The 12,908-nt window shown below is 50.1% G+C and overlaps 8 protein-coding genes across 8 annotated transcripts; 3 read left to right on the forward strand and 5 right to left on the reverse strand.

Moving 5' to 3' along the window:
- Nucleotides 1-82: 82 nt before the first annotated feature.
- Nucleotides 83-3,388, reverse strand: B9G98_01730 (Importin subunit beta-4; the record flags this gene model as incomplete). Its single annotated transcript, XM_024808288.1, has 1 exon — nucleotides 83-3,388. One exon carries the CDS (start codon nucleotides 3,386-3,388, stop codon nucleotides 83-85), a length of 3,306 nt encoding a protein of 1,101 aa, XP_024664056.1.
- Nucleotides 3,389-3,469: 81 nt separating this feature from the next.
- On the forward strand, nucleotides 3,470-4,327 carry B9G98_01731 (hypothetical protein; the record flags this gene model as incomplete). The annotated part of the gene is made up of 1 exon (XM_024808289.1): nucleotides 3,470-4,327. The coding sequence occupies one exon, from the start codon at nucleotides 3,470-3,472 to the stop codon at nucleotides 4,325-4,327; it is 858 nt and encodes a 285-aa protein (XP_024664057.1).
- Nucleotides 4,278-5,189, reverse strand: B9G98_01732 (tRNA pseudouridine(32) synthase, mitochondrial; the record flags this gene model as incomplete). Its single annotated transcript, XM_024808290.1, has 1 exon — nucleotides 4,278-5,189. The coding sequence occupies one exon, from the start codon at nucleotides 5,187-5,189 to the stop codon at nucleotides 4,278-4,280; it is 912 nt and encodes a 303-aa protein (XP_024664058.1).
- Nucleotides 5,190-5,343: 154 nt separating this feature from the next.
- B9G98_01733 (S-adenosylmethionine synthase) lies at nucleotides 5,344-6,492 on the reverse strand (the record flags this gene model as incomplete). The annotated part of the gene is made up of 1 exon (XM_024808291.1): nucleotides 5,344-6,492. The coding sequence occupies one exon, from the start codon at nucleotides 6,490-6,492 to the stop codon at nucleotides 5,344-5,346; it is 1,149 nt and encodes a 382-aa protein (XP_024664059.1).
- A 604-nt stretch (nucleotides 6,493-7,096) lies between these two features.
- On the forward strand, nucleotides 7,097-9,712 carry B9G98_01734 (hypothetical protein; the record flags this gene model as incomplete). Its single annotated transcript, XM_024808292.1, has 1 exon — nucleotides 7,097-9,712. One exon carries the CDS (start codon nucleotides 7,097-7,099, stop codon nucleotides 9,710-9,712), a length of 2,616 nt encoding a protein of 871 aa, XP_024664060.1.
- Nucleotides 9,713-9,905: 193 nt separating this feature from the next.
- Nucleotides 9,906-10,850, forward strand: B9G98_01735 (Ornithine carbamoyltransferase, mitochondrial; the record flags this gene model as incomplete). Its single annotated transcript, XM_024808293.1, has 1 exon — nucleotides 9,906-10,850. The coding sequence occupies one exon, from the start codon at nucleotides 9,906-9,908 to the stop codon at nucleotides 10,848-10,850; it is 945 nt and encodes a 314-aa protein (XP_024664061.1).
- A 39-nt stretch (nucleotides 10,851-10,889) lies between these two features.
- Nucleotides 10,890-12,238, reverse strand: B9G98_01736 (Vacuolar protein sorting-associated protein 4; the record flags this gene model as incomplete). Its single annotated transcript, XM_024808294.1, has 2 exons — nucleotides 10,890-12,052; nucleotides 12,106-12,238. 2 exons carry the CDS (start codon nucleotides 12,236-12,238, stop codon nucleotides 10,890-10,892), a joined length of 1,296 nt encoding a protein of 431 aa, XP_024664062.1.
- Nucleotides 12,239-12,310: 72 nt separating this feature from the next.
- B9G98_01737 (hypothetical protein) lies at nucleotides 12,311-12,745 on the reverse strand (the record flags this gene model as incomplete). Its single annotated transcript, XM_024808295.1, has 1 exon — nucleotides 12,311-12,745. One exon carries the CDS (start codon nucleotides 12,743-12,745, stop codon nucleotides 12,311-12,313), a length of 435 nt encoding a protein of 144 aa, XP_024664063.1.
- Nucleotides 12,746-12,908: the final 163 nt, after the last annotated feature.

The following is a 12,908-nucleotide window of genomic DNA, read 5'->3' on the forward strand; positions in this document are numbered from 1 at the left end:
AAAAAAGATTACCAAATGACGAGAAATTTTCAGTAAAGTATATTAGCAGTTTAATATGGAATATATCATATGTATCATGCTTCTAGTGAAGAACAGCTGCAAGAACCTGGTGAGATGAAGCGACGCCAGGCTGGGTCTGTTCCAAGAACTTGGCCAACTCAATGGCATTGGCGCGAGTAGCCGGATCAGAGAGAGGCCCGACGTCCGAACCGTTGCCCACAGAGCGGCCGGCCAAACGCTGGTCCACGACCTGTTGCTCAGTGAAGGACGCTACGAGCAAACGCAGAATATCCTGGATGTGGCTGGCAACAACAGGGTGCTGCTGCTGGGCAAGCTGCAGAATAAGGTTAAAGATAGGAGAGTTCTCCTCGAACGCATCCTTGAGAGGAAGACGCTCAAGAAGCACAGAAACGACCTGGTCAAGAGGAACTGCGTCAGGGTGCTTGAGAACCATGCGGGCAACGCAACCGCAAGCGTTGGCAAGCGAGCGCTGGTCGTTGTAGGTCTCCTCCTCGCCGCCAGCAGACTTCTCGCGACGTTTCTCCTCCTTGTCAACTTTCTTGAGAAGACCCTGAAGTTTAGGCAAAATGGTGGGGTAGCTTGACTTGGTCAAATCGGTCTGTCCAGAATGGAAGCAAAGCATGCCTACACCAAATGCACCGACACTGCGAACAGCAAGCTTTTTGTCGTCAAGACCAGCAACAAACACCTCGAGGAGCTGACCGGTGTACTCAGTGACGTTGTCCTTAAGAACCTCAACAAGCTCGGCCATGGTGCCGATACCCAATGCACGCTCAGAAGCACTCTTGGACGTAATGTACTTGGCAAGAATAGAGGCAACGCTGGGGAAGATAGGGATGAACTGGGGTCCCATGGCCGAGGCGACCTGGACAGTTACATCCATAGCAGTCTCAGCAACAGCCTCCTCAAGCTCGGTGAGCTCTTCGGGACCATCAGCGTGCTCGCCACCTTCCTCATCAAAGCCATCCTGTAAGCATTGGTGCGTTTTGCCGAGAACTTCATATACAGCAGTCATCAAAACTTCAAGGTTCTCTTGGTCGCCCAAAACAACAGGGCCACATGTGCGGATAGCATCGGTCAAGCACTGGAAAGCAGTAAGCATGACCTTGCACTCATCCTCAACACCAAACATAAGGTTGGTGATCTTCTGGATACGCTTCAGAATAGTGCCAGTGACCGGAGTAAGCTGGCCTTGGAAGGGGTAACCAGGGCTCCAAGTCTTGGAGCCATTATCACCAACATAGTATGCAATAAACATGCGCCACATTGCCAGCAAGGTGCTGCGGCGGATCTCCTCGTAAAAGTGCTCAGACAACTCCTCAAGAGCGTCGAGGGTGCGAGGAACATGCGGGGCGAAATCTGCAGGGGGCATGTTGTGGGCAATCTCGGCCAAGCAGTCACATGCCAGCTCCTTCTCCATGGCAACGGCGCCATTAATCTTGAAGTTGTCCAAAGCATCCTCCGCGTCCTCAGCACCAATGGCCATATCGTCGCCATCAGTCTCCTCGAACTCGAGCTGATCGAATGTGTCGAAAATAGCCTTAAGGACACCATCCATATAACGAGATACCTCGCCACGATAAACCTTAACAACAACGCTGATGAAAACGAACGAAGGATCACGGAGCTCGCTAATATCGCTGGATAGGTAAACTCCAACGGCATCCATTGCCGAGTTCAGGTAAGGAGCAAAGTTTTGTTTGCCAACAGCAGCACACATGGTTCCAAGAGCATCCAAAGTGGTGCCGCAAAGCTTCAGGACATCAGCATCAAGCTGCTCACCGGGCTTTGGAACAACGATGAATTTGGAAATAGTGTGGATGGTGCGCTCAAAGTACGGCAAGAAATTACGGCCAGAAGTGAAGGCGGCAGAACTCAAAGCACCAACGACGCGGCTCTTGAGATCGGTATCATTAGTGTTGTCAATGAGGTCCAGCAACTTAGGGGCCAAAGCACTCAAATACTTCTCGGTAATAACCTCGCCATCAATGACCTCGATGATAGCATCAAGTGCGATACAGGCAGCACGACCGATCTTGAGAGAAGTAGCACCGTCCATAATGCCAAAGACAAGAGGCAAAAGAGTCTCGTGCAAAGCACCGACCTGGTCGGAAAGTTCGAGAGAAAGCATGCCAAGAGCCTGCAAAGCAGCGACCTGAACAGCAGAAGTGTTGGACTGCAGGCCTCCTACAACGTAGTTCATAATAGTGTCGAATTCCCCTGAAACAAAGTCAGGAGCACCTTCAACCATAACGCTGAGAGCCAAAAAGCCGGCACGGGCTTGTTTAGGATCGCCAGAAGAGAACAGCTGGGGCAGGACCTCGAAAAGAGGAGCGAGAACCTGAGCAGGAGGCAAATCAGAAGCCAGCAGTTCTAGAATACGCAAACTCAAGTGTGAAGGAGCAATATCGTCGTCATCTTCGTCGTCGTCTTCATCATCGTCGGCATTAGACAGAATGTGAAGACAAGCCTTGGTGATAGTGGGTCCGTATTTGAGAGCCATAATTTTTTTGTGGCGGAACCTAACCATATTATAAACAACCTGCAAGGCTGCGTTGCGGTGTTCAATATCAACCGACTCGGGGACGGCGAACTCGCTGACCATGAGCTGTAACAAGTCGGCAAAGGAGTTGCCCAAAAGCGCCGGGTCATCGAGCACAAGGTCTGTGAAAACCTCAAAGACCTGAGACGCCCCCTTCTCATCGCCACTGGCAACAGTGGCACGTAAAACATCAACCATAGGAGGGATGACCTGCTCAAACTGAGACACAACGTCACGGTTGCTGGTCAACTCAGCGATCTTGCCTAGAGCAAGAACCGAAGAGACACGGACCTGTAAAGACTCAGGATCAGAAATTGTGGTAGCCAGCAGCTGCATGAGCTGGGCCAAGTGAGTCTCCTCATCAATCGAGCCTTGTTCGAAAAGAGTGAACAAGATGTAGACGGCAACTTCACGGTCAGTGCTCTTAGAAGCCTGAGCAGTCTGGACCAAAGTCGGTAGCAGCTCTGGCCAAGCATTTCGCTCCATATCAACAGAGGCAATCATGGAAATGACGCGCGAAGAGGTGTGACGAACCAAGTCGTTCTGCTCGGCTGTGGTCGATGTCAAAAGCGATTGACGCAGCTCCGGTGCATTCGAAAGACCCTCCCAGTGACGCGGGATCAATTTACGCACCTCAACACCAGCAAGCTGGCGCATCTGTGGCTCTGGGTGACTTTGAAGAATGTGAATCAGGGTCGGAACAGACTCTGGGGCCTTGTAGAAGCCAGTGCGCAAGGTTTCGGTGGTCTGCCGTATGGCTCCGGGGTTGGACGGGTTCAGGACCTGGCCGAGAGTTTGCTCTAACTCACTGGCAAACTGATCCATGGTCTTAGTGGTTGAAAAAAAAAGATAGCAGAAAAAAAAATTAGGTCAGCCCAGCTATATCTTGATTTGGTTTGCATGTAAATGTTGCAAATACCAAGAACGAGGCTATTTGGGCATATCCGTAACATTTCTTTCTTACGGAAAAAGCCTAAGGCTTCACGTGCCAAGCGGCCAGGAAAGCAGGACCTCATAGGTTCCAAGGAAGCCCAAAAACAGCTGTCGGCCGGTGCAGCGCTCATGGATGGCGCAGAGGCAGTTCCTGTACCAATATTAGAGACCCTTTTCGACGACGCAAATATTTATACACGGCCTAATGACACACTCAAAACTCCAACCCCGTATGTGAGTCCTAAATCGTCGTATGCACAGTCGCCGTCCGAACTCAAGGGGGTGCAAACCACGGTTCTTAGCACGCTGTTCGCAAAGCGATGGCTGAAAAAGGGCCCGCCTTATTTCGTTGATAAAACACACGCTATTTATTACTACCCACCCTGGCACCACGTTGCATTGGCGCGAAGATCAAGACCCGGTGTGGTGCTATGTTTTACACAGGGAAAAGAGTTTAATGGGAAACAAGCGCCAGAATGCAAAAGCAAGGGTGAAAAGAGTCGTAATCCTTTCAATTATGCCGTCTGGAGAGGTCGAACAAAGCGTATTTTCAAGCGGGCGTTTTGGAATGCCTGGACAAAGACCGCAAAGCCCTGTGATGGCCTGTACCTTATATTAATGGACCAGGTTCCAGAAGATGAAGCGCAGTTGGAACGCTCTCTCAAAAAATACTTGGGTTCTTTGACTATGCAGGGGAATTTTTCATGGGTAGACCACCAAGCTTCCCAGGTCAAACTGGCGGATGTCAATCGCCAATTATTGGCCCGTCATTATAGCCCGCTCAAAGAATGGCCTCGAGAGACTTGGGAATCCAGTAAGGAAGACATTTGAAAGTGTGCTGCTGAATCTGGTATTCGTAACAATGGAGGTCAATCGCTTCATCGACATCTTTATAAATAGTTGCACCGCACTCTGGACAGGTCTCACCTGTATCCTTCTCCCTGCGCCTCAGTTCTGATGCCTGTACAACTCTATCGAAATTTGACTGCACAGGATCGGCCATAAGCTCTTTGAACAACCCGTCTTTGTATAGATCGTCGTTAACAATCGGATGGCCCAAAAGGCTAAGGTGTTTTCGAATTTGATGTGTTCGTCCTGTTTCAAGCTCGCATTTGACAATTGTATAGCTGCTGTCTTTGTAAAGTGCTTGAAACCTGGTATGTGCCGGCTTGGCAGACTTTAAAGCCTGCAGGAAAGCTTGAAACCCCCGTTTGGCGTTGAAGGTGACAATTGGTGCGTCGCACTCTCCGCCACTAAAGTCTCCGTAAACTCTGGCCAAATACGTTTTCCGCCGAGGTGTTTTCAGCAAATCTGCGGCTATCTCGCCGGTGCGAAACAAAACCAGCACTCCCGTGGTTAGTCTATCAAGTCGATAACAGGGCACTACCGGCCCATACTCGGGCCGTAAAAGCTCTGTAGCAGTCTTTGTAAAATAGTTGACTGTGGGGTGTGTAGGCATTCCACTGGGTTTGTCCACCACCACCAATTGATCATCGCTATAGAGGACCTGCAGCGGCTGATCCGGAACGTAAGCCTCGTGCACATGGATCTCATAGTTTATTATATCGTGGTTGCGGACGATGTCGTGCGGCCCCGATATCTTGAGGGCACCCACCTCTTTAGCCACATACTCCAGCGGCTTGCCAATCCAACGCCCTTTGGCATTGGCAGTAACCGTTCTATAGTATGGCATTATGACAAAGGTCGATTTTTAAAATTTTTTTAAACGTATCTAAAAAGAGGTCGGTTGAAAGACCAATAAAATAACTTTATGCATTAAGTCGAGTTGATCGACCCATGTGTCCGAAGCGATCTACGCCAGACTAGAAGGGAGCAAGCTCGCGAAATTAAAGCTGGAGCTTGCGAGGCTTCTCCCAGGAGTTCTCCTGGTTGGTGAAGTGACCGTAGGCGGCAGTCTGGAGATAGATGGGGCGGGCCAAATCGAGCTCCTTGACAATCACACCGGGACGGAGATCGAAGTTGGTGCGGATAATGTTAACAAGCTCCTCCTCCGAGTACTTGGAAGTGCCGTAAGTATCAACGAAGATAGAGAGTGGCTCAGCGACACCAATGGCGTAGGAGAACTGAACAAGGGCGCGGCGGGCCAGGCCGGCAGCGACCAGCGACTTGGCGACCCAACGCGCAGCGTAGGCAGCAGAGCGGTCGACCTTGGAGAAGTCCTTGCCGGAGAAGGCACCACCACCGTGGGCACCCCATCCACCGTAGGTATCGACAATAATTTTGCGGCCAGTGAGACCGGCGTCACCCTGGGGACCGCCAATGACGAAACGGCCGGACGGCTGGATGTGGTAAACGGTCTTGTCGTCAAGCAGCTTGGCGGGAATGACCTTCTTGATGATCTTCTCCTTGATGGCCTCGCGGAGGTCCTCAGTGGAGATATCGTCAGAGTGCTGAGCAGAAACAACAACAGTGTCGACACGCAAGGGAATGGTCGCACCGTTCTCGTTCTTGTACTCAACAGTGACCTGGGTCTTGGTGTCAGGACGCAGCCAATCAAGAGAGCCGTCGCGACGGGCATCGGCCATGGCCTTGTTGAGTTTGTGGGCCAACAAAACGGTCAAGGGCAAAAGCTCCTCAGTCTCGTCAGTGGCATAGCCGAACATAATGCCCTGGTCACCGGCACCGAGCTCCTCAAGAGCTTTCTCGTAGTGGAGACCCTGGGCGATATCAGGAGACTGCTGCTCAATGGCGACAAGAACGTTACAGGTCTTGAAGTCAAAGCCCTTATCGGAGTGGTCGTAACCGATCTTCTTGATAGTGTCACGGATAATCTTCTGGTAGTCAAGCTTGGCCGAGGTGGTAATCTCGCCAAACACCATAATCATACCGGTCTTGGAGGCAGACTCACAAGCGACCTTGGACAGAGGGTCCTCAGAAAGGCAGGCATCCAAAATAGCGTCAGAAACCTGATCACAGATCTTATCGGGATGACCCTCACCAACGGACTCGGAAGTGAACAAAAAGGTGTTAGACATCGGAAAGGTTATGAGGGAAAGGAAACCTAAACGGGGGTACACGTATGGTTTACTTTTTTTTTCACCCACGAGGTTACGGGTTAGGGTCGGGTTACGAAATGACATAGTTTCACGTGCGTCTACGGGTGGTTAACGAGAGAAGGTAAAAATGAGAATTGAAAATATTCGGGGATAAATTGCGCGGTTAGCTTCGGATCCATGCGATCACAAAGGTGAGCAGGTTAGGTAAACCACAGATTGTTCTAATCGGTGTAGTTGCACTTGTCATTTTCCCTTTTTGACGTTTTTACCGGATCTGGCTAAACACTTTTAACACTGTATAGTTTCAGTCCAGATCTCGTGAGACAGTGCATGTACCACTATGTCGTATTTCTAATAAGTTTTTTTTTCGATAGCCTGCCCTGGTTGCGATTAGAGCATTTTGAGATCCAGAGTCAAACTCAATCTCGCCCGAGAGACTATTAAGGCAATCCGGATTCTTAGATATGTACATGTATGCCCGAATCATCAGATTAATTAGATCTCCAGATCTGGAAGCTACTATTTCGAGCACAGTCCGCACATATATAGCTTTGCCAACTCTCCCCTCTAGATCGTCAAAGCCATGAATTTAGCTCTCACATTTGTGGCCTTTGCAGTAGCATCAGCTCAACTGTTTCCTGGTTTTGGAGATGATAATGCTCCTAGTAGCTCTGACTTTTGGGATCAGTTTGGCACTGATTTCCCAGACGATCGGACCCAGACACAGGTTGTCACAGTCACTGCAACTTCAGAGCCTATCATCACGATGCCTGCCTATACGACATTTGTCTTTGAGACTATTCCTTACATGAGTTACACTAAAAAGCGCACGACTATTCTCCCCACGCCGCTCAACCCTCCATCTGACGCTTTAACTTCTTGGGCAACTGACTACTTCCCTCCTTACATTGATACCAGAAGCTTTCCTGACTTTGATCCTGTATCTACCGTCACAGCAACTCGGTTTTACCCCGGCACTTTTTATGATACCAAAACCACGACCGTGGTAGTTACTCAGAGCGAAGCCAGAGCAGGAATGCCAGTGCAGACTGTTACTGAAACAATCAAGCCCTTGGCAACAAGAACAGAAACATGGTGGTTCCCTACGACTATAACAAACTTTGTTACAAAGACCAAGGCTGTGGGTGCATCTACAACAACTGTTGTACGTCAAACCAAAACTGTTACTCGATCTGCTAGTTATCTCACTGTACCTGCCACCGCCGTCCCCCAATTGGAACCCGGCATGCCCGGCCAGTCATATCCTCACATGAAGTCTCTCAATCTTATCTGGGGCGATACTGATAATGATGAGTTCGAGATCAATATTCGTACAAAGCCTAAAGACGAGAATGATATCGGCGATAACACAGACGACAATCAGTGGGATGTCACCTGGCTGGCGACTCGTTCAGCCAAGCCATCTGAACTGCCATTCCCGTCTGATTTTGATCCTGGATTCAACGTGCCACCCGCATGGTGGAGAACGATGTCGGCTCAATATCCCCAGCCAACTAGTACTGACCCAGGCTTCTGGCCACCAGGCTGGCCTGATTGGAACCCTCAGGGTCCCGATGACGACTACCCACCATTTGACCCTGGATTCGACAGAACACCTTTAGCTTCAGCTACCATGTTCCCTCCTGGTTACAATGGTGTTCCTCCTAGCGATGGATCTGGTGATTTTTGGCCCGGAATCTTGCCACCAAACTTTGATCCTGGATTTGACAGAACACCTCTAGTTACACCTACCTATTTGCCGCCTGGTTATAATGGAGATCTTCCTAGCGATGGATCTGGTGATTTCTGGCCTGGTGGTTTTGATCCTGGTTTTGACAGAACACCTTTAGCTACAGCTACTTTTTTCCCACCCGGATACAATGGAGACCCTCCTCTTGACGGACCTGATGATTACTGGCCAGGTATTCTGCCACCTAACTTGGATCCTGGCTTTGGCAGGACACCTCTGGCTACAGCTACCCTTTTGCCGCCTGGATACAATGGAGACCCTCCTCTTGACGGACCCGATGATTACTGGCCGGGCATTATGCCACCAAACTTGGATCCTGGTTTCGGTAGAACATCTTTAGCTACAGCTACTATTCTACCACCTGGGTACAATGGAGACCCTCCTATGGACGGATCTGACGATAATTGGCCAGGGATTTTACCACCAGAGGTGACTGCTCCTACCAATCCTTCTGATGTATACGGTTGGTATTCCGAGGGTTATCTCAGTGGTTACAGTGATGGCTATAATGTTGGATTTTCTGATGGAGTCACTGCTGGCTACGACTACGGTACTCAAGACGGCAGTAACGCAGCCTACGAGTTCGGCTATAGTGACGGCTACCATGATGCCGTTATTGGAAAAGATCCAACTTTGAACGGACCACCGGATAGTGGGTATCAACTTACGGATGCTCCCCATCCAACACGAGGACCCCAGCAGAATATTGCTGAGCCGCGCGCCGACAATATCTTTAAACTATCCAAGCAGCAAAAGAAAGCCCTTCGTCCTACGCAAGATGACATGGAGTTAGAAAACGAGGCCTATAATCATGCGGTCCGCAGATTCTGGGGATCAAAGAGAAGGTGTCATTGCGGTTGGCGCTGGGGATGTGACTTCTGTGACATTTGCCGACCATGCGATGATCCTTGCGATTCCGATGACTCTTGTGATTCTGACTGTGACCCTTGCAGCTCGGGCTGTTCCTGTGGTTCCTGCAATTCTTGCGATCCTGCTCCTTGTGTCCCTGATCCATGTGATCCTGAGCCCTGTGTTCCTGATCCTTGCGACCCTGAGCCTTGTGTTACTGATCCTTGCGACCCTGCCCCTTGTGTCCCTGATCCTTGCGACCCTGATCCTTGTGATCCTTGCGATCCTTGTGACCCTTGTGACCCTTGTGACGATGACTGCGACGATGACTGCTGTGACGACGGTTGCGACGACGACTGCTGTGACGATTGTGATGATGACTGCGACGATGACTGCGACGATGACTGCGACGATGACTGCTGCGACGACGATTGCGACGACGATTGCGACGACGATTGCGACGACGATTGTGACGACGATTGTGATGATTGTTGCAGTGGTTGCAGCGGTTGCAATGGCTGTGGCTGTGGCAGCTGTGGCAAAAAGCGTTGCTGGGGATGTTGGTGTCTCGGCAGATGGTGCCCTTGCTCTTGGTTTTAAACTACATTTACTACATTTTTAATATCCAAGTTGATCTATTCAAAAACAACCTATTTCAAAAATGTCATTGAAGCCCAGGTACCTCCAGCTACGATGACGTCATTGTACTTTTACTATCCACAATTTTCATATTTTTAATGTACATTGACTCATCGATAGCCGATCTATCTACACACCCCACATAATCTTTCAAATGGCTCGTTCGTTTATTTCTATTGCGGATTTGACTGCCACTGAGCTCAAAACTCTTGTCGCAAACGGTATCAAGATCAAAAAAGCAATTCGCTCGGGAAACTACAAAAACCCCGCCCCTCTCCAGGGCCAAACCGTGTCTTTGATTTTTTCAAAACGAAGCACTCGTACTCGTATTTCTACCGAGGGTGCTGTTGCATATCTTGGTGGACAGCCTATGTTCCTTGGTAAGGATGATATCCAGCTTGGCGTTAATGAGTCTCTTTACGATACAACTCGCGTGGTGTCGTCTATGACGTCTGCTATCGTTGCTCGCGTGGGCCCGCATTCTGACATCCAGGCTTTGGCTAAGGACTCTCGGGTTCCTGTGATTAATGCGCTATGCGAAAAGTTCCACCCCATGCAGGCTGTTGCTGATATGATCGCCATTCAGGAGGCGTTCGGAGCATTTTCCGGTCTAAAGGTTGCATGGGTTGGCGATGCCAACAACGTCCTTCACGATTTTGCTCTTGCTAGCGTCAAATTGGGCATGGATATTAGCATTGCTACTCCCAGTGGCCGGCCAGTTAGTGATGAGATCAAGAAATTGATTGCCAACAATGCTGAGAGCGGAGCATCTGCCCACTACACTTCTGATCCTCTTGAGGCAGTTAAAGACGCCAATGTGATTGTCACCGATACTTGGATTTCGATGGGTCAGGAAGAAGAGACACAGCAGAAGCTCAAGGAGTTTGCTGGCTACCAGGTCACTATGGATATGGCCGCCAAGGGCGGTGCCGCTGCCAATTGGAAGTTCATGCACTGTCTGCCCCGCCACAAAGAGGAGGTTGACGACGAGGTCTTCTATTCCGACCGCTCAGTCGTCTTCGAGGAGGCCGAGAACCGGTTGTACTCTGCTATTGCCGTCCTTGATGCGTTTGTTGTCAATAAGGGCGTCGTTGAGTAAATTATCATTTTCAAGTACACTGCGGTAAATCTATAGTAATCAAGCGCCTTCTTGTCCGAAATCGTCTGTGAATTTGATTTGTTTGACGAGGTCGTTGTCATTAACAGTGGGGCGCGTATTACCGATACTTTTGATAAAGTCTTTGATTGTGAGCTCGGGCAGAACAAGCTCATGAGAATCAACATCCATCCAACCCATTTCCATGGCTCCTGGATCCCCTGGAGAACACGGAACAAGCTTTCTGTCGGTTGGCGTTGACTCTGGTGTTTCTTTGAAATGAGTGGCTGCTTGCACTTTGCGAACTGGCTGCATGAGGGCATCTCTAACAACCACCGCCACGTCGTGACCACTGTAGCCCTGGCACATTTCAGCAAGATCACGGAAATCGCTAGCAGACAGACCACAAGGTGTATCGCCAACGTTGATTTCGAACATTCTGGCTCTGGCGGCAGCATCGGGGAGGGGGATGTAGATGCGACGTTCGAAGCGCCGTCTTACAGCCGCATCAAGCTGCCAGGGGATATTGGTAGCGCCGAGCACCAGAACTCCGTCCTGATCTTGTCCGACACCGTTCATTTGGACCAGCAGTTCAGTGATGATGCGCCGGCTGGCTTCAGAGCCACCTTCGTCACGGGGGCCGCACAAAGCATCGACTTCGTCAATGAAAATGATCGACGGTTTACTTTCACGAGCCATTGTAAATAATTGCTTTACCAAGCGCTCTGATTCACCCATCCATTTGGAAACCAGGTCAGAAGATGATACGGAAAAAAACGTGGAATTTGCTTCTGTGGCCACGGCTTTCGCCAAGTAGGACTTGCCCGTACCGGGAGGTCCATATAATAAAATGCCAGTGACTGGCTTGCGATTGCCTGTGAATAGATGTGGGAACTTGACTGGTAAAATGACTGCCTCCTTGAGGGCCTCTTTTGCACCATCCAACCCGGCGATGTCGTCCCAGTGCACGTTTGGTTTTTCGCTCACAATTGCTCCCTGAATTGCTCCTCTAAGTTTCTTTGTTTCGTTCTCTTCGTCCGGTGCGCCAGGCTTTTTCGCCTTGGTGTTGCCGCCCCCCGATGATTGCTCAGAGGGGCCGCTCTGTTTGGACAGCTTGTCCAAGTGTTCTTTCAGCTGCTCTGCTCTGGTCATGTACTCTGCAGCTTTTTGGTTGATGAGGTCTTTTGTCTTCTGGTTCTTTTCATCTGGGGGTTAGTTTGAGGCTCTTGAGGGGGAGGCGGCGCCAAATTACACTTACACTTGACCGCAGTAATAAAATAATCAAGACCTGTGAAATACAGCTTGTATGCTTCTGCGTAACGCCCGGCATTATCGGCCTCGACCGCTAATTGTACCTGGGCAATGCCTTTTTGCAGAAAATCGCTAGACATCGAGTTAGTCAGTGAAATTACAAGCGAGCATATAAATATATATAGGTGGATAAGAGGAGAGGGCTCAGAGGCTCAGATTGTGCTGTTGCTGCTGCTCTGGCTGTCTTCGTGAATATTAAAGTCCAGATGGTGTGTGATTTTTTTGTAGGCTGCGGCCAGTCGCTTGTCGGGGGACGATCGACGCTTGGACGGGCTCACGTAGGGCACTGTTTTGTGCACGCCGGCCATGGCCTGGTCGAACGCTCTTCGGGGACGTTGTAGCGGTCTGTGGTGGGGCAATTCGGTGGTATTTCCGTTGATTGTCGCGTAGCCGGGCTGTTGGTCCGTGCAGTCGGCCAGCGGGGTCTTCTTTCGCGACGGAGACGGTACTGTCTTGGCTGGCGACGCCGGGTTCGTGTTTTCTTTGTCGGACACCTTGTTTGTTGCGGCGCCTGTCATGGTCGTGGGAAAGAATGAGCGGAAGGAGGGATGGTTTGCTTGGTGCAGGACCAGGTAATCTCCTTGCATGAAAATGGCGACGCGTCGGTGGGGTTCCCGGGCCGTGCTACAGATAACTATGGGGTGCTGATAGTGTTACGTGCCGTATTTAACCGTGTTTTTTCGTGTTTTCGCAGTAGCAGGTTGGAGATGTGCAGCCTAATTACGTCAAGTTACACAGCATAATTACTGT

The sequence above is a fragment of the Wickerhamiella sorbophila genome (assembly GCF_002251995.1).
Source record: "Wickerhamiella sorbophila strain DS02 chromosome Unknown contig1, whole genome shotgun sequence".
NCBI classification, from domain to species: Eukaryota; Fungi; Ascomycota; class Dipodascomycetes; order Dipodascales; family Trichomonascaceae; genus Wickerhamiella; species Wickerhamiella sorbophila.